The 20857-nt window shown below is 33.1% G+C and overlaps 1 protein-coding gene across 1 annotated transcript in view; it reads left to right on the plus strand.

The window, feature by feature from the left end:
• ETNK1 (ethanolamine kinase 1) overlaps nucleotides 1-20857 on the plus strand; it is a 70639-nt gene that overhangs the window by 40587 nt on the left and 9195 nt on the right. The window contains exons 4-6 of the mRNA XM_059935447.1: nucleotides 979-1121; nucleotides 10135-10218; nucleotides 12358-12518. Coding sequence (XP_059791430.1) covers nucleotides 979-1121; nucleotides 10135-10218; nucleotides 12358-12518 — 388 coding nt within the window. The remainder of the gene's footprint in view (nucleotides 1-978; nucleotides 1122-10134; nucleotides 10219-12357; nucleotides 12519-20857) is intronic.

Consider the following 20857-nt stretch of genomic DNA (forward strand, 5'->3'; position numbering starts at 1 on the left):
TACTATATTCACCCTTCCAAGCTTGAAATAGATATTTTAGTTCTTTAATGGACTATCTTTGTAATTTTAAATAATATACTTAAACTTCTTTTTATTAAACTCTTTGTGTCTTGGTTTCCCCCATCTATAAAATGGAGATAAATATAAGACATTTAGAATAGTGTTAGTAATTGTTAGCTGTTAGATATATATATTATTCCCTCATCCCATTTTGTACTGATACATTTTTTACTTTTCTGCCCTGCATTTTAACTGTTGCTCTGTTTCTTTTTATTCATGTTTAAGTTCTTTTTAATGGTTTTTCTTTATTCTAATCTTTAGAATAATTGGCTTGTTTTAATTCAGAAGTCTGTGCATTTAAATGGAAAGAACTTATTAAAAATAGATTTTCTTTGGTATGTATAGAAATATAGAATTATTGTGTCATGCACCAGGAAGTAACATAGTGCTGCAGGTCATTTATATTTCAAAAACAAACAAAACTCAGAGAAAAAGAGATCAGATCTGTGGTTACCAGAGGTGGGGTATGGGGAAGGGGGAATTGGATGAAAGTAGGCAAAAGGTTCAAACTTCTAGTTACAAAATAAATAAGTACTTAGGGATGTAATATAAAACATGATAAATTAACACTGCTGTGCATTATATATGAAAGTTGTTAAGAGAGTAAATCATGAGTTCTCATTACAAGAAAAAAGTCGTTTTTTTCTTTTTATTTTGTATCTTTGTGAGATGATGGCGGCTCATTAACCTTATTATAGTAATCATTCCATGATGTATGTAAGTCAAATCATGCTGTACACCTTAAACTTACACAGTGCTGTGTGTGTCAATTATATCTTAATAAAACTAGAAGGAAAAAAATAAGTTCTATATGACCAAAAAGAAAAGAAAAGAAGATTTTATTCCTTAATGAAACTTTAAAAAATGTTGCCATTAATATAAATAAGATATAACTCTTTTTTTTTAAAAAACTGAAAGGTTCCTAAGTGATATCCCAAGCTCTCAGATTCTTCAGGAAGAAATGACTTGGATGAAGAAGATTCTTTCTAACCTGGGCTCACCTGTTGTGCTTTGCCATAATGATCTGTTGTGTAAGAATATAATCTACAATGAGAAACAAGGTAGGTGTTTGACTTTAGCAGTGAGTAAAGTTTTTTTCTTCATGTTCTTAACAATCCTTTGATCTTTGTGTCAATAAATTTAATTCAAACGCAAGGGTTAAAAACATGTGTGCAGTCTTCAACATTTTCTTTTGGTTACAAAGTCACAGTAACTGTGCTAAATTAGGAATATATATTCTCTGCATAGTTGTATAAAATATGTTTCTTAGAATTGGTTTATTAGAAACAGTTTTTGGTTTTTCTGTTAGAGTTTTAAATGAAAAATGATAAAATTACTTTGTTTATGAATTTAATTGTAAATATTTGGTAGTTCATGGTTTGAAAATGCACCTGCTTGTAATGGGGGTTATTGAAAAACCAGCTGACATTGCACTGTTTTATAAATATAGAAATTTTTTGAGTGTCGGGGGGGGACAGCAGTATTAGAAGCAAATATGTCTCCAGGTTTCCCATTACCTGTTTATTATACTGATTTGTTAGATATTTTGATGCTAAGGAGAGAGCCACAGATGGAGGAAATTTTATTTGTAGTTGCTGAAATTTTATCTACTAAAGTAATAATCAAGACACTTTAGTAAATTGTTTTTAACATTTTTTGAGATGGTCAGTGAACTTTTTGGTGAATTGTTTTTTGGGATTGTTCCTATCTTGCTGTATTCAAATTCTCTATGTTTTTATAGTTAAGAAACACTTGGTTGTATTATATTATTGGATAAAGTGGTTTGAGGTTTGGTTGCTAAAATGGTAGGTGCCCTTCAATACTACATTGACATTTTTAAAACGCAATTTTGGTTGAAAGATTAGTATTAATTCAAAAAGTCTGTTTGAAACTTTGAAGCTATTGCATTTTGTAGGAAACCAGTTTTGAAGATAGGTATCATACTTGGAAGATTATTTTGAATTAAAAGTGTGCTGTTGTGAAGATATTGAAGCCAATGAATTCTGATTAAGTGGTCATATTATGTTAAATACTGTTTATGACCATTCTTATCAGATTGTAAGCTGAGACTGTTCTAATGCAAAAGCTTTTAATATTTGTAACTGACTTTAATTTGAAGAAAACTAACCAAAGAACACTGTCAAGGGTGGTAGACTGAAGCACATATTTTCAAAAACATACTTAAGTACCTTTTATATTTGATACTTTAATCTGATTAGAGATTCTATTTTTAAAAAATTTTCTGAGCTAACATCTTTATTTTGAATGTCTTGAAGTCTGTGTGGAATCGTTTTTTGAAAACTTCAGGTGTACCCCAAAACATTAAGTACTTGACAGTGCCCTTTAATTTATTACTATCCATTTATTATATATAATTGTCATAGTATATATGTACTACATTATATACTAGTAACCAAATCTCAATGCCATTTGTGAGACTAGAGTATTAGTTATGCATTAAAGCGATGTATATTAGCTTTTAAGTTCAGTGCAAGATCTAATAACACATTATTTTATATAATGGAATTTCAAGTGAGGGTCTTCATCTTACATTTGAAGTGGACACTCAGCTTTATTTTTAACTGCAAGTTAATCAAGAGAATCTGTTATTTCCTTTGGAATATAATTTTAACTTTTCATATTTTTATTTTATAAGTTTCTTTTGAATATTCATTTCACTGAACAAACTTGTTTATAATCTAAAACATAAGGGACCAAAAAAATCAGATTACTATGTCTTAGGTAAAAAAATTAATTTTTGCTTTTTTATTTAACCAGTTGCCTATCTAAACTACTGATTGGTGATATGAAAAGTTCTCATATTTTCAAATAAAATAGTTATGCTTCCATCTGGCTTTAAGAGTTCAAGGTTGTCATTGTTTACTTTACCACGAGTTACCTAAATCATACTTTTGTGTCTAAGTTTTCTTCCCTACACAGAAGAATAAAACTCACAGTTCAACAAGTGTAAATATGTTGATAGAGTTTTTAGAGTTTGCCCTTCTTCATAGAAGTCTGTTATGTACCATTTGTTTCTTCTTGTCTTTGTGGTTATGTTTGTATGTTAGTTGTGGTGATATTCTGTTCTTTTTTTCTTACCAATGGCTTTATACTGTCCGTTAGGAGGGCTACTTTGGACTTTCTGGCATCCATTAAAAAAATCAATTCCTATGTGATTAGTTGCTACATAAGCCTTAAGAAAACATGGTTGGAATGTTGTTCAGGTAAAATCTGAAACTCATGACCATGTGGCAAGAAGCTTGTTCTTTTTATTATTATCTTACTCTGTTTCAAATTAGGAGCTAATGGTTTTGAAGTAATGTGACTATGACATATTTGTCTTTAGTTACAAGGAGAAGTAACATGCCTCATACTTTATAAAAGGTAAATTATGTAAATTTAGTAAGTTTAATAAGCAGAAAATATATACATTTGAGCTGTAGCATAGTATTAGTACTTATAATTGCAATATCAAGGAGGATCATGAAAATTAGAAATGTGCACTGCAAAGTTCTTTACCTGAACTTGTTACTTTGTTATAGCATCTAAAAGCCAAGTGTTAAGTCTTTTCAAGTTAAAATGGTTTCTACAAAGAATAAATGATTAAGCTATATATTATGTTCACAAATGTGTTTGATTTGTTATCACTTGTTAAATCATTCATGTGATTTGAGGTCAGGACTTCACCATTTTGTATCCACCTATGATATATATAAAAATAACAAGATGAAAGCCACGGGACTAGCCTTTGCATCATCAAGCTCAGTATCTCTCTATAGTGTGTTTCAGACCCTTAATATCTTGGAAGTACAAATTTTAGTTAAACTTCATGAATTTATATTGGATCATCTTGAAGTCTCTGCATGTACTTTTCAAACGTAGTAAATTAGATTTTTATATGTTGTAACTAGATTAAAAATCTCTAAGTAACTCTTAAAAGCAGATATATTACTCTTAAAAGAGTAATCAAACTCCTAAGTAACTTAAAAGAGAAGTCAAAAAGAATATACATTTTGGAACCAAGCACACTAGTGTTCACATCCCTGCTTAATCACATATGGAAGTAGGTGGTATTAGACAAGTCATTTTATCTCTTCATTAATTGTTTATATTTGATCCTTTACTATCTGCACCAGAATCACCTAGGGTACTTGGGAAAAATGTAGGTTTCTGGGCTCCATCCAAGACCATCTGAACAAGAATTTCTATTGATGGACTTAGGACTCTGCATGTTTAACAGATTTCTAGGAAGTGCTTATACTGTTGATAGTCCAGAACTTTTATTTGCTTTATTTGAAACTTAGGAGATGAAATCTACTTCAGATGGTTCCTGGAAAGATTTTAGATGATGCATATAATGTAAATAGCACCAGACTAGGTGCTTAGCAGCTCTCAGTTGCAGCTATTATACCATGATAGGAGTTGGCAAACATTTTCTGTAAGGGGCTATGTAATACATACTTTAGACTTTTCATCCCATGTTATAGTCTCTGTTTCCACTATTCAGATCTGTGTTGTGGCACAAACACAGCCATATACTGTTCATATAATTCATGAACGAATATGTGTGGCTGTGTTCCAATGAAACTTTGTCTACAGAAACAGGCACTGGGCTGGATTTGGCTTGAGAACACATTGTTTGCCAACCCCTGTATCATGTTTATAGGAGATGCATTATACAAAATGTATCTGATTCTGAAAAAGTGAAAATGGTTACTATCAGTATAAGCCAGAAGGATTTATGACTCATTGGTATGCGATGACAATTCAGATTATCTTTAAGTGCAATTTACAGATTCTATCTTAACTATAACTTGAGTGATTAATTTAAAGTTTAAAAATATATATATGTATATGTGTATATACGTACTCATATACACACACACAGACTGTGAGCACGCTGCAGTTTTTAGGCATTTTCACCTGCGAATGTTACAGAACTGGTAGGCATCACAGAAGAAATACTGCTGCTACTTGTTTTCATCATGTCAGTTGACAGGACTCAGGAATATGGGAGAAGAGTAAGCTTCCTTTCTGAAGTTGATGGTAGCTGCCAAGATTTTTGAAAAGTTAGTCAGTGCCAGGAATTAGGTGGTTGGTAAGACAGCAGCCCATTCCTTGGCTTCAGTGAAATGACATCTTAAAAAGGTAAGAAAAGTATACTTAATGATATGATGATAGAATTTGTTATATAATAGTAAAACCAAAAGCAGTGGTTCTCGCTCCAGAATTGTAAGATAAGACTTGTATCAGTCATCTTTTAAATTAATCAGCAATTAATTAAAAAGAATTTATACTAAGTAGAACAAATTTCAGTATTGCTTATTGACTGACTTCAAATCTAATATTTTAATTTCAGCTAATCCTTTAACTGCTCACATGTTAGAAGTAATTGCTAAAGCTTTTGAGTTTGTTGTCTCATGTCTTGGTGCTCTGTCAGAATGTTTATTGGTGGCTGTTTTGTTTCTCCTTTTCCCCCATTCATAAAAGCTTCATAAAAAGCTCACTTGAAGACCTAATATGTTACTTAAAATGGCTGCCATTGATTATTTTCTCTGTCAGCAAATGCAAGAAGCTGATTTACAGCTATTTAAGGAAATACAAATGAGTGGAAGAAAAAGGAAGCTTTTCTGGGAATTACAGAGTAAGCCAGGTTTTTCTTTAGAGTTTTAAATAAAACAATATAAATAGAAAATGGGTGAGTCACCATTCTTAGTCACTTGATTGACTCTAAATCTTATACACTTTATTATTATTCATGAAAAGGCATGGATATGGTTGTGGTTATTTTATTGATATTTTAACAAGAGTTTTTTGTTTTATTTTAAAATTTAAATTTATTTTTTTATTTGCTAACCTATATTTTCCAGGGTGGAATTTTTATGAAGGATAATCTTAACCTTGTTTTAACTTGTAGTCTGGATCACTATTTAGTATAAAATAAAATAACCCTAAATCGGGTAATAAAAAACTTTAAATGCACTGTAAAAACCTGAACTATCAAGGAAGAGCTACCTAAAATGGTTACTAGTTCAGTGTTTTTTCTTTACTCATACATTCAGTGCCACTGTATGTTCAATCATATACTGGAATAAGAATGTCAGAAATGCCATATTTTGTTCCTCAGTATTTCATGCTTCTCCCCCGCTGCCATTTAAACGTGTTATCATTGTGTCTGAGCATTTTCTGCAAAACCTCCATTTATTTCACTAGCATTTGAATACTTCCTGTGTGCTAGGATTTGCTCTGTGGATTGCACAAGGAGAAGTGGAAGGGACCTACTGCCTCTCCAGGAAGCCATGTGCCATGTAGTGGGCAAGTCAGATCACAATACACAAGTTTACATTCAGAATGTTGAGTGCTGTGTGGTGAAGGTGTACACGTCCAGGGTAAAGTTACTGGACGCTAGAGTAAGGGATGAAGCGAAAGTTTCCCAGAACAGAATACTTCCTTTTTCTGTGTAATAGAGAGCATTTTGCCAACATTAGTGTAATCATGGTTACTTTTTCTCTCTTGTTCTCTTTCTGCCTTACATAACACTGTAGAGCAAGTAGAGTGAGTTGGAAACATTTTCAGTTTCTCATATTGGTTATTTTGCTTTTCATCTTTATCCTTTTCTCCGTAACAACAATACATAAAAGGAGTCCAAATGAATGTATCATGTGAATTATAATAGCCTTAGTTAATAAGCTAATTTTTTTGGTTTTAAAGTACTTTAAATATTGTTTAAACTGTCCTGAGATTTGAACAATTTAACTCAGTAGAGTGTGGATTTCATTACTGCGTAAGAAACAAAAAAAGAAAAATGTAGCTTTTGAAAATTCAGATTATAGTTTTATTCAGTAATCTTATGCTTTACCCATTGTGTGCTAGTGAGTGTGCTAATTATATACAGATAAAATATAGTCTTAGCTCTTAAAGCAATGCTTTACTTTTTAGAGGTCAAGGATCCCTTGAGAATCTGGAAAATTGAGAATCCCCTCAGAATCTGCCTATATAAAATTTTGTGTAAAGTTTTCTGGAGTATTCTCATTTTCTTTCCACCCTTGAATCCCCAATTAAAAATTCATATCTTAAAGAATTAACAAGATAGTCATGCCATATGAGCTATTAATTATTAATAGTGATGTGGATGTTCCTCTAAATAATTGGAAATTTTAGAATTCAGAAGTTAAATTTGTAGAAGAAAAAAGTTCAGTGCATTTTTTTGGTAGGAAAGCATTTTCCAGTAATTTGATTTTTCTGGCACCCGAAATAAGGGAAGCAGGCCTCTTTAATTTTACTTTGTTGCAGAAGATTAAATTTAAGGTTGAGTTCCACTTTGTTTGCAGTTGTTTGAAAAGAATAGTTAATGCAGATTAAAAAAAAATTTTTTTCCTTTTAAGCTTTGTGTCTTGTAAAATGTGAGTTTGCCAAATTTTCTTCATCTGCTACAGATTAGGTATGCCATTGTTGCTGCCATGTGGCGGCGCACCCGTGCTTCTTAAACGCACTGACTGGAGGTTTATCGCATCACTTGTTCACATGCACGGAGCCTGGTAACAGCCTCATCTGTATCTTGTTAGCTTCATTTTCTTATTTTTAAAATTTCATTATTTATAAACTCAACATAGCATTTAAAAATAAAGGCTAGTTTTAATGAATTAATGCTACTACAAAAAGTCATTGCTAAAATTTTCGTACTGAAACAGATTTTAACTTTTGTTAAAATGATCTATGCTTTATTTAAATTGTATTTATAAGCAGGCATGTTTTACCTGCCATTTTATTTATGTTTGCCAAATTCTAAATATAATTTTGAAAATTGAAATTGAAGCTTTTGTTTATGTGGCAAAAGTAAGCTTCAGGACTGGGCTGTGTATTTTTATTGGCATGTAACTGTTAATATGAGCTCTACAAGAATTTGTGTTTAAAAGAGCTAAAGCAATCAACAGCTGCAATTTAAAACATTGTTTATTAAAACTGTTTGGTTGGCTCAGTAATACAACTTAGTAAATCCTCTGGAATCCTGATTTCTTGAAGGCTGGGTGGTTAGGTATTTCCCAAATCGTGTTTAGTCTCTTATTCATCTTAATCTTTTTAAACTGTCATTTTTTTTTCCTCCTAAAAGTAATGTTTATTGCAGAGAATAAAGGAAAAAAGGTCACTTGTCTACCATCTGAAATGAAACTAGTAGAAACATTTTGTTTTGGTTTATTTCCATTCATCTTTTCCCCCTGTGCATTATGTTTTTTTTTCTTTTTTCCTCTCTTCAGGCATAATATTTTAATAATTTGGATCACTGTGTTTACTATTTTGTGTCTTTTTTCATATAACATTTGTAATTCTCCTGGTCATTTAATAATTTTTGAAAATGAAATTTTTATCATGGCTGCACAGTATTTTGTCATGGTGGTGGTCTTTACTCTCTCATTCCCAAGGGTACCTAGAAAAAAATTTTAAAATATGTTCTGACTTTTCATTTTGGAGCTTATTAGTAAAGTGATTTGGTTAAAGCTTGTTCTGTCTTCCCATTCTGCAGTTTAGTGAAGTGATTTGGTTAACTTTAAGACTTTCTGTGGAATAGTTTTTGTGAATTCAGGAATTTAAACTGGTTGAGTTGCAGTGGTTTATGTAGTCACCAACTTTTAAAAACCTTATATTATTTTGTCAATATGCATATAGATTTTGGTAACTGACTGGGCTTTTATACTTTGATGATCTCACTTATTTTACTCTAGACTTGACTATTATAAAAATTTTGAATTAAATATTAAATACAATTACATTAAATTTTTTTGCTTTTGTCTAAAATACTCCACTTGCCATTACATTTTTCGTCATATAATTCTCTTTTTCTGAGTTTGAATATGATCAACATACATCCCCAGATTAAACATATAAATCTGTATGACACATGACAGTCCAAAAGCTCTTTTATCTGGGAAAAGCCAGTGTGTATAAACCAGAAGTTTGTTTTGTTACCTGAGCTTGATGTTTTAAAAGATAATGTAACTAGACATATGCTCTGCATTTTCTCAATATCAGCAGCTTAGAAAGTGTTCTTACAGCCATCTCTGTTCATGTATCTGTTTTAACTGTTGAGCCCTGTTAGCCTTTGAGTTTGTGATCCCTTGATGTAGACAGTGACCCATTTTGATTTTTTTTTTTTCTAATGTTTCTCTCTTTCTCTCTCTCTTTTTCTCGTCTTTTAAAAAATAGGACCTATATCTCTGTTGAGTCAAACCCTCTCTAATATTCAGTACTCGAAAATGAAGTGTTCTTAAGCAGGAGTTTGTCCCTTGGGCAGGCGGAACAGGATAGTCTTTGGAGAATTATAATGAAATACGCATACCTGTATCTATGTTTAGCACTAATTTAGAATAAGAATCTCTTTAGTTTATGTAAAAATTTCTCAAATTAAAAAAATATTTAAAAGCAACTATACCTTTGCTCTTTTTAAATGATAAAACAACCACCTTAAGGCTGCTCAAATATGCTATTGGAAACCTTAATTATGTAGCATTCCAGGAATATGTAAGAGTTTGATAGCAACTAACTTCTTAAATTAGGCATGTTGTTACGTTGATCAGCAAGTGTTATAACGTAAGTGCAGGGTTCTCAGAATTCAAGTCTTTGAAAGTCTGTATTTTATTTTCGTATATAGATTAGCTTGTCAATTCACTGTTGGAGTATCATAGATTAATTTTTTGTTAAAGTTGCATAGATTATTAAGTTTCCAAAGATAGTTTTCATTTCTAACTAAACTTGAATTTTTAAGTAACTGATGCCCCCATGTGGTTAAAGACATATTTTGCTTTTGTTTGAACTTGGAGAATGACTGTATCTTGACTTTTCTTTAGTGTAGTGGACATTAATGTTCACAAAGAAGCTGTTGACCCAGATAAATAATTTGAATTTTGTAAAGCTCATTGCCATAAAATTCACAGCCTTACCCTGTATTGTCTCAGAAGTGCATGTAACCAAGCACGTACAATGAGACAAAATATTGGAAGCTATTTAATTATAAATAGCATAGGGATTTTCTGATCCTATATGTGATTTCTTATGTCTCTGTTTTTGTGTCTCACATAGGTGATGTACAGTTCATTGATTATGAATATTCTGGATACAACTACCTGGCATATGATATTGGAAATCATTTCAATGAATTTGCAGGTAAAATCTAGAGGAACATGTTCCTCTAATGGAGTAGCATATATAATTTTGAAAGGGTGCTTTTCGAATTGTTTTTCCTTTTCTTTAAAGAAGATCAACTGGGGGTAGGAGCAACAATTTTTATTTTCTTCCTGACCTTTTTGGTTTTTCTTTATTATTGGAGGAAAGAGGTGATGACCTCTTCCTTAATTTCTTAAGGAAAATAATGATTGTGGCTTTTTTTTTTTTTTAAAGACTTTGGAAAGTCCCTTTTTTTTTTTTTTTTTTAAATGATTTTTTTTTAATTTATTTATTTCTATTTATGGCTGTGTTGGGTCTTCGTTTCTCTGCGAGGGCTTTCTCTAGTTGTGGCAAGCGGGGGCCACTCTTCATCACGGTGCGCGGGCCTCTCACTATCGCAGCCTCTCTTGTTGCGGAGCACAGGCTCCAGACGCGCAGGCTCAGTAGTTGTGGCTCACGGGCTTAGTTGCTCCGCGGCATGTGGGATCCTCCCAGACCAGGGCTCGAACCCGTGTCCCCTGCATTGGCAGGCAGATTCTCAACCACTGCGCCACCAGGGAAGCCCCGATTGTGGCTTTTTTATGTGTGACTTTTGTTAAGAATTGACATAGTTGCTTTGTAAATCTCATCTCATCTGATTTTTTCTACACAACAAGTTGGGTAATATACCCAGTTTACAAATGAGTAAAGTAACTCACCAAGGTCACAGTAAAATGCGAAGAACTAAGATTTGAAACCAACTTTTTAATCATTTAAAAGCCTTTGCTGTTTCTATTGTGTCCTTGGGCTTTTGGAATGTTGTTTAACTAAAGAGCTCAAGAATTTTTTTTTTTTTTTTCATTGACTATGAATAATTGAAAACCTGGTCATTTTTACCCCTGAAAATAATCTTTTATTACCATCAAAGATAAAAGTTTAAATTTTTTTAATGTAAGTATAATTAATTTAAAATACATTTTATGGCTATATTTAGAAACATGAAATGCTCTAAAATAGTGAAGATTAGGGAATTCCCCTGGATGGTTTATACCTAGCAGGAACTTTTCATTGCTGAATTTGTATTTTTATATATTTATGTATTCATGTATTTTCATATACTTCTAAGTTATCAGACTGGGTAAAGAGAGGTGGGGGAAAGTTTTAGTTTACGTGTTTTCAGTTATTTCCCTCCACCAAGCCTCTGTACATGCCATATCCCCACATACATGTTGTACATAAATATCTATAGGAAGGGAAAGCAGTTGTGCATATAATGAGATATCACCATATTAGTAATATGGATAGTCACTGCTGTGGATACAAAAGAGTGATCTTAATATGATTTTGTGTAGAAAAATATTGAAAAAGTTAGGTAGAGTTTGGATGTGCAGATAGAAGAGAAAGAGAGGCCACTGCAGGAAGAAGGAAGAAATCTTCAAGATGAGTATACCTATTTCTGTAGGATATAAAATCCATGAAGGAGAATAGAGTGTCATAAGACCAGAGAAGTAAGTTTGGATCAACTTAGGAAGAACCTTGAAGGCTAGGCAAAATACTATGAACTAGATTAGTATTTTTCAAACTATACATCATGAGATCAGATATGTGGGGTAATTAAAGCAAGGAAGGGAAAAGAAATAGAATGTATCAGAATTGGAAGGTGTAGTTAGGGTAAATATTGTTCTGTGAAATTTAGTATCAGGTGTGTGTATAAGGTTTCAATATAAAAATGTATTTCTTACTCTGTGAGAAATGGTTAAAGAAGCTTTAGAGCCACAGTTCTAGGAAATGCTCTAGATATTTAGTGTGCATAAGAATCTCATAAGAATCTCCTGAGGTACTTATTAAAATCGAAGATTTGTGGCTTCTGATGCAGGTGGTTCAAGCAAGCTTCATACTTTGAGGAAAAACTGAGGCAATGAGAATTGATTATAGTGATCAACTGTACTGTGCATTAGAATTTAATTTGGAATATATTATGATTGGTTTATTATTCTAATAAATGCTATTTACTTAATAATATCTAGTATTTCAGCCCAAAATGGAAACATTTAATAATTTTTTTCTGAAAACATATGTAGATGGTAGGGATTATTAAAGTTTGCAGAAGATGTGTAATGTGTTCTTAAAAATCTCAGTGTACTTTCTTTTCTATTTTAGGTGTGAGTGATGTAGACTATAGTCTTTATCCAGACAGAGAACTGCAGGGCCAGTGGCTGCGTTCTTACCTTGAAGCCTACAAAGAATATAAGGGTTTTGGGTCTGAAGTTACTGAAAAGGAAGTAGAAATACTCTTCATTCAAGTCAATCAGTTTGCATTGGTAAGTTTAAATTTAAACAATTAATGAAAGATTCTTGATATAATGTTAAAAACTAAAAATTTTCATCATTTTTTAAACAGTTCCCCATTTTGAGTTTTGTGAACTTGTTATTTGTTTAAAATAATGACAAAATGAGATTGTTTAAAATTCCCCCACTGTAATGCTTTTGAGGACAAAAATTTTGTTTCATTCACTGCTATATCCCCAGCCCCTAGAACAGCAATGCCTAGCCACATGGTTAAGTGCTCAGTGAAATTATTTGTTTAATGAATGGATTCTAGTTAGAGTTAGGATTAATGTGTGAAGTAGTTTTTTTTAATATCTAATTCTCTTTCTTTATGTTATAAAAAACATAATCAAGGACAGACTTATGGGTAGTAAGGTTTTTCCACAATACATTTAATCATCACATGTTAACATGTTAACATATCATGTTAACACGATAAAAGTAGATTGGAAGGACTAGTAGAATTATGTTTTCATAACCACCAGTATTTTGTCTTACTGACCTTCTTTTGATAAGCAGTTATTTCCTGCATCTTTGATATTGTAATGCTTTATTATTTTCAAGACCCACTTCTCTTTACTCTAAATGCATTTACGCTTTCAAATTTTAGTTCATTTAAATTACCTTTTGAGAATGACGTGATGCCATTAGAATGAGCTTTCAGCTAAGGTGTTGAGACAATTAAATTGAATACTGGGTTGAAGTTATTTTAGCTACTACTTCTTTTTAGTTTTAATATAATTCTCTGCAGTTGACATGGGGAATATTTGCTATGTAGTCTTCACAAAAAGACCCTATTGGTGGCTCACAGGTGTACTGTTTCCATAGTCTTAAGAGCAGCATTCCCCCAGAGCCATACAGAATACATCTTAAGTAAGAGGTGTGCTGAAAGGTGGCTTCTTTACCTGCTGTTCTGATGTCTATTTTGAGTAGAACTGTTGGTTAAATTAATGACATGCTCTCCAGTTCATCCTAGGATGCCTGCTGTTTCTATTTATTCTATTTAAGCATGATCTTAAAGTAGAGAATATAGGGTTTTCTTAACAATAATGACATAATTGCTAAATCCAGTTAAAACTCTTCAGTCTTTATCTTACTTGATCTGTCCATAGCATTTGACATTATTTTCCATTGATTCCAATTTTTTTTTCGTTAATTTTTGTGGTCCCATTCTTCCTTGGTTTTCCTCTTTTGTGCCCTCCTGCTTGTCTCCTTCTCTGGCTCCTCTTTCTTCTTACTCTTCCTCCAACCCTCTTACACGCTAGTGTTTCCTAGTATTCGGATTTGGGGCCTCCCTCCTTTCATTTTATGTACTTTATGTACTTTTTTTTTTTTTTTGGCCGTGCCACACGGCTTGTGAGATCTTAGTTCCCTGACCAGGGATTGAACCCAGGCCCTCGGCAGTGAGAACACGGAGTCCTAACCACTGGACTACTGGAGAGTTCTCCACTTTATATACTTTTATTGGGTGATCTAGTCCCCTGGCTTTTATTGCCCTTTCTGTTAATGATCCCACTGACAGGCTCCAGATCAGTACTGACTCTATCTATCCGGGGTCCCATTAGTATTTGACCACAAGGTGTCCAAACTTGAATTTTATTTTCTGCATCCTATCCTCTGTCCCATTCTTTATTCTTTATTGTACTATCTTGACTTAATTGAAATGCTGTCCATTCTGTTGCTGTATTCTGAAACCAGGAAAGAATTTTTTTTCATGTGTTCCTCTTCTTCTCACATTGTTTCTCTTTTCCGGTTCTATTCTAAAATTCTGTCAATTCCAAACCTTTCTCCTTAATTGCGTGACCTTTGATTAAGGCCTTTGTCTCTCACCTATGTTAGTTTTTACTGGTCTCTTTACCTCCAGGTTTTTTCTGTCTGTAATTCACACTGTATATTTTAAAAGCGCTCTTTCTAATAACTAGAATCTAATTTATGAATCTGATTGTGTCACTTTCCTACTTTATGACTCCCCATGACTTAACAGAATGAAATCCAAATGATAGCATCTACAAATTGTCTTATTTCCCACTAAATTTCTCACCTCCCACCTCCTCTCTGGCAGAGTCATCTTGTTTTCTAAACACTCCAGGGTGTTTTAAGCCTGTATGCTTTTGTATAGATTATTCCTTTCTACCTAGAATGCCCTTTTCCCTGTATTCTCCGGCAAGTTCCTCTTGTTCCTTATGGATGTGTCTTAAATACTGTTTCCTCCTCTTTCCTTAATCACTTGTCATGAAGAAGACAGCACATACATAAGTTATAAAGCTGTTTTGATAAGGGAAGAAAAGAGGTTTGAATAAGATCGAGGTGTAGCTGTTCTAAATAATGTTTGGTAAATGTTTATTGTTTGGTAAATGTTTGGTAATGTTCTAAATAAATAAATGTTTGGTAAATGATATGATCAGACTTCTCAATATTAAAAGATTTCACTTCTAATTAATTGTTTACTATAATTAATTAATGTTGCGGAGATGACAAACAAAAGTAGGTATTTGCATTACAAAACCAAATAGGGAATACAGGGGTTTTTTTAAGCTTTGAGGAGTTTTTAGACACATTGTTGGCAGACTTCAGTTTCTTTCTAAGTAAAATATTAAAGTTATATTGAGGTTTTCAGGAAACAGTTTGAGGATTCATTTTAGTTATTTGTTCACCATATAAAGCTTTTAATTTTTCTTTGCAACAGGTGTGGGTAGCCTAGGAATTAAAATACCCTTTGATAGAGAGACTTACATATCCATAACTTCCAAATCTGAGAGAAGTAGTATTAGTAAATCATAGAATCACAGATTATTATATTATTTGTACTTAAATATTCTCTCTTTGCCATTTTTGGGAATGCAAAATGACAAATGGGCTATTTCCTCACTTCCCCTTTTATCTGTTTATGAGTCTAATGTTACATATAAAATTTTAATTTTTCACCCTATAAAAGGTGTTACCTACCAAAAAAGTGAAGTTTTATGTATAATGCTTCTCTAGTATAGAATCATTTAGTTATTTTACATTACTGTATGAATAAAAATTGAGAAATACATTTGCCAGCACTGCTTGAAATGGTGGGGAGAGCTGTTTTGATGTTATTTTTAGGTGTAGAATGTCCCCTGATTTTAGTCTTTTCTACTACAGAACCCACCTAATAGGTAGAGATTATGATACCATTTGCAGATGATTTTTATATCATTAGAATATGCTGAGGTGATTAAGACTAATGGTTCTCAAACTTTTTGGTCTCAGTACCTTATTTTACGCTTCCAAAACTTTTTTGAAGACCTCTACGAGATTTTGTTTATATGGTTTAATTATCAGTATTTACCATTCTTGGAAATTAAAACAAATTCAAAATATTTATTAAATACATATTTTTTTAAAAAGCTCATATTAACATAAACAGCATTTTAAAAATGAAAAATAACTATTTTCCAAATCAAAAAACACTTCAGTGAGAAGGATGACATAATTTGTTATACTTTTACAAACCTCTGTAATGTCTGGCATAACAAAAGCTGTATTCTCATATTTGCTTCTGCATTTCATCTCTTACAATGTATGGTTTCGGTTGAAGTATATGAAGATAGTCCTGTTTCACACACATAGGGTTGTTGGAATAGAGGAGCATTTTGCCTTTTCAGAGAATTGTGGATATTCTTTTTTGATGCTTCACCAAAACTCAGCAAGTGATAGTTTCTTAAAGGTTAATTGTAATGTTCAGTCTGAACACTTAAGTTAACTTTTGTATTCTATTACATTAATCTCCATTAGTTTATCTTGCACTTTGAATGGTTCTTTTATCAATGCGTGATTTTGTAATTTGAATGTCATTCATTAGTCATTTGGAAAATATGGATTTATTGAGCTGTATAGAACTTCTAAAAGTTGATACATCTCATTATATGATATTTTAAAAATCACATTTATTGATATCACCACCAGTATCAGAAAAGTTTTAGGTACTTTATTAAGAAGCTGATAAGCTCACAGAGTTGAATACAAATTTTCCAAAGTTCTAATTTTAGGTTGAATAGTCAAAGTCTGTTATTGGTAACAAATACTGTCAGTTATTCTCATTGAAATGACAAGTTCTCTTTTTTATATTTGAGAAATGTCTGCCAAATACCCAAGTCTAATAACTCTAGTTCATATGTCAGTTGTTCTTCAAGTAAAAATGATGTTCCATTAAAAATGTGCGAGTTTAGCTCACAACTCAGTCATATGTGGTTTTCCTTGAGACAGCTTCATGCTTTGGGTATGCGTCAGCCATGCTTTATATGTACTTCCTGTATCATCCCACAGAATATCAGAATATCATGTACTCAAGGGTGGAGATTTAATAAAATTAATAGTTAAAGGACTTTAACTATTAAAGGACATTCTTTAGTGAGACTGGATTTGTACTGTGAGTGTGTGGTGGTAGTGAAGAATAAGACTACTATACTAATTCAGTTTGGTACCACTACCTTGACTTATGTTAAGGTACCGGGAGCTTCACCCAGTATTGCTTTTTCATCATTGCAAATGTGAACATAGTCGAAAAGGCAAGTAACATATTAGTATTATTATGAAAATAGTTTTGGGCCTCAGAATCTTCCATGGATTCATGGACCACTTTGAGAACCACTGATTGAGACTTTCAAAAGAAGGAAGGCATCTCATCTCATAAATCACTTTTCAATACCTGAGACACTGCCTTAGACAGAAAGAAGACCATTTAAAAAAATCTTCATCATTTTTGTCATTTTGGTTTCATATAATTATAATAATTAACATTTTATTGAATGTTTGTTGTATGCCAGCTGCTCCGATGTGGTTTTTTTTCCACACACCAATCAGTTCTCTAGTTCTCAGCAGGCAGTGATTGGGTGTCCTACAAATTTAACTCAGGTCTGACACTATCCACCTGGAGATAGTGTCAGATTCCATAGGTTAAAGGTTCAGTCCCACAAGACTGCCCCCTCACCCCTTTAGCCACTCACAAGTCCACTGGCTTTAAATGGGAGGCTTCCACAACTCCCTCCTTGGGGCCTATTAATTTGCTAGAGTGGCTCACAGAACTCAGAGAAACGTTTACATTTGTTTACCAGTTTATCATAAAGGATATTATAAGGATACAGAAGAACAGTTGGATGAAGAGGTACAGTACTGTGAGGTCTGGAAGTGTCCTGGGTGTAGGAACTTACGTTCCTGTGGAGTTTCAGGTGTACCACCCTCCCAGCATGTGCGTAGGTTCTGGTTCACGAAATATGGAAGCTCTCCAAACCCCTTCCTTTTAGGTTTTAGTGGATGCTTCATTACCAAAGCAAGATTGATTAAATCATTGGCCATCTCAGTTTTCAGTCCCTCTTCCCTCCCTGGAAGTCTGGAGGTGGTGGGGCCTAAAGTTCCAACCTTCTAATCACGTGGTTAGTTTCCCTGGCAACCAGCCCTCAAGCTTAGGGGCTTTCTAAAAGACACCTCATTAACATGTGGTTGAAAGGGGCTTGTTAAGAATAACAAAGACATTCCTTTCACATTTATGGCTGTGGAACTATTTCAGGAACCAATGACAAAAGACCAAATATTATAACAAAAGATGCTCCCAGTTGCTCTATGCTTAGGAAAGTCCAAGGAGCTATGAGCCAGGAACAGTGAATGAAGATCAAATGTCTATATCTTATTATAAATTATAATATCTCACTTGCATTTTACAGATGAGGGAACAAATGTACAGAGGGGTTAATTAAGTTGCTTACAGCCACACACCTAGTAATTTTTTTCTAGTTATAGTATTTCTAGTTAGAATAGAGTATTTCTTGGGAAGTAAAGTCTTAGTGTTATCAGAAACTTTTTTTTTTTTTTTTTAGATTATCAAATATTTAACTCTGTTCAATGCAGTGTTGTGTAGTCCCAGCCTAGAAAAGCTAAGGAGTACAGTGCAATGGTAAAACTTAGTAGAATCTGACCACTATAGAAAGATATGAAAATTAAAGCTGGATATATAGTAAGGTAGGATTCCAGTAGGGAAAAATATAGATCAATCCATTTTCAAGATATGAGAACAGATGGTCTAAATATTTGGATGTGGATTATAGCTAATCTAAAAATGCATAGGTAGAGATAAATGTAAGCTAAATATCAATCTATGTAAGTGTTAAAAATGTACACATGCAACTTTTATTTTTGCTTGTATGTACAATATAATTTATACCAATATTCTGTTTAATGCTTTCAAAGAGAAAGCCAATTGGAAGGCTCATAAATATGTAGCAGAAAAAACTGAAACACAGAACAAAATATGTTTTCTAATAAGATGTAATAAGTAGGGATATAAAAAGAATGATGACTAAAAAAGTAAAGTACCAAGTGCTTTAAAAATCTGTCATTAAACAAGATAAATTGAAGACAGTAAAGTAGACAGAAACTAATGGGAAAAAGCAAGCTGGAGATAAGTATTCCTAAGTAATCAGAATGAAAGAAATGCATCTGAACCACAGAAGGCATAAAAACTAGGAGCAGCATATGCTTGGCAATCTTTTCTGTGTAGCTTTACTGAACTGACCAAAACACTGCCAATTTTTTTTTTTATTGTAATTTTTTATTGAATGAAAGATTTTAAAAATTTTATAGTGCTTTACAATTTCTAAAAGTATCACACATGTGACTTCATATAACCCCATGATAACCCTTTTTTCCCCCACCCCTATATTGCCCACCCCAAGTGGTAACCACTAGTTTGTTCTTTTTATCTGTGAGTATGCTTTTTTTTTTTTAATTTTATTTAATTTATTTTTTTATACAGCAGGTTCTTAATAGTCATCAATTTTATCCACAGCAGTGTATGTATGTCAATCCCAATCGCCCAGTTCATCACACCACCACCCCCACTACCCGCCGCTTTCCCCCCTTGGTGTCCATACGTTTATTCTCTACATCTGTGTCTCAATTTCTGCCCTGAAAACCGGTTCATCTGTACCATTTTTCTAGGTTCCATGTATATGCGTTAATATACAATATTTGTTTTTCTCTTTCTGTCTTACCTCACTCTGTATGACAGTCTCTAGATCCATCCACGTCTCAACAGATGACCCAATTTCGTTCCTTTTTATGGCTGAGTAATATTCCATTGTATATATGTACCACATCTTCTTTATCCATTCGCCTGTCGATGGGCATTTAGGTTGCTTCATGACCTGGCTACTGTAAATAGTGCTGCAATGAACATTGGGGTGCATGTGTCTTTTTGAATTGTGGTTTTCTCTGGGTATATGCCCAGTAGTGGGATTGCTGGATCATATATATGGTAATTCTATTTTTAGTTTTTTAAGGAACCTCCATACTGTTCTCCATAGTGGCTGTATCAGTTTACATTCCCACCAACAGTGCAAGAGGGTTCCCTTTTCTCCGTACCCTCCCCAGCATTTGTTGTTTGTAGATTTTCTGTTGAAACCCATTCTAACTGGTATGAGGTGATACCTCTTTGTAGTTTTGATTTGCATTTATCTAATAGTGATGCTGAGCAGCTTTTCATGTGCTTCTTGGCCATCTGTATGTCTTCTTTGGAGAAATGTCTATTTAGGTCTTCTGCCCATTTTTGGATTGGGTTGTTTGTTTTTTTAATAAGGAGCTGCATGAGCTGTTTATATATTTTGGAGATTAATCCTTTGTCTGTTGATTCCTTTGCAAATATTTTCTCCCATTCTGAGGGTTGTCTTTTCGTCTTGTTTATGGTTTCCTTTGCTGTGCAAAAGCTTTGAAGTTTCATTAGGTCCCATTTGTTTATTTTTGTTTTTATTTCCATTACTCTAGGAGTTGGATCAAAAGAGATCTTTCTGTGATTTATATCAAAGAGTGTTCTTCCTATGTTTTCCTCTAAGAGTTTTATAGTGTCCAGTCTTACATTTAGGTCTCTAATCCATTTTGAGTTTATTTTTGTGTATTTTGTTAGGGAGTATTCTAATTTCATTCTTTTACATGTAGCTGTCCAGCTTTCCCAGCACCACTTATTGAAGAGACTGTCTTTTCTCAGTTGCATATCCTTGGTTCCTTTGTCATAGATTAGTTGACCATAGGTGCATGGGTTTACCTCTGGGCTTTCTATCTTGTTCCATTGATCTATGTTTCTGTTTTTGTGCCAGTACCATATTGTCTTGATTACTGTAGCTTTGTAGTATAGTCTGAAGTCAGGGAACCTGATTCCTCCGGCTCCGTTTTTTTCCCTCAAGACTGCTTTGGCTATTCGGGGTCTTTTGTGTCTCCATACAAATCTTAAGATGATTTGTTCTAGTTCCGTAAAAAATGCCATTGGTAATTTGATAGGGATTGCATTGAATCTGTAGATTGCTTTGTGTAGTATAGT

The sequence above is a fragment of the Balaenoptera ricei genome, chromosome 10, assembly GCF_028023285.1.
Source record: "Balaenoptera ricei isolate mBalRic1 chromosome 10, mBalRic1.hap2, whole genome shotgun sequence".
Classification (NCBI taxonomy): domain Eukaryota; kingdom Metazoa; phylum Chordata; class Mammalia; order Artiodactyla; family Balaenopteridae; genus Balaenoptera; species Balaenoptera ricei.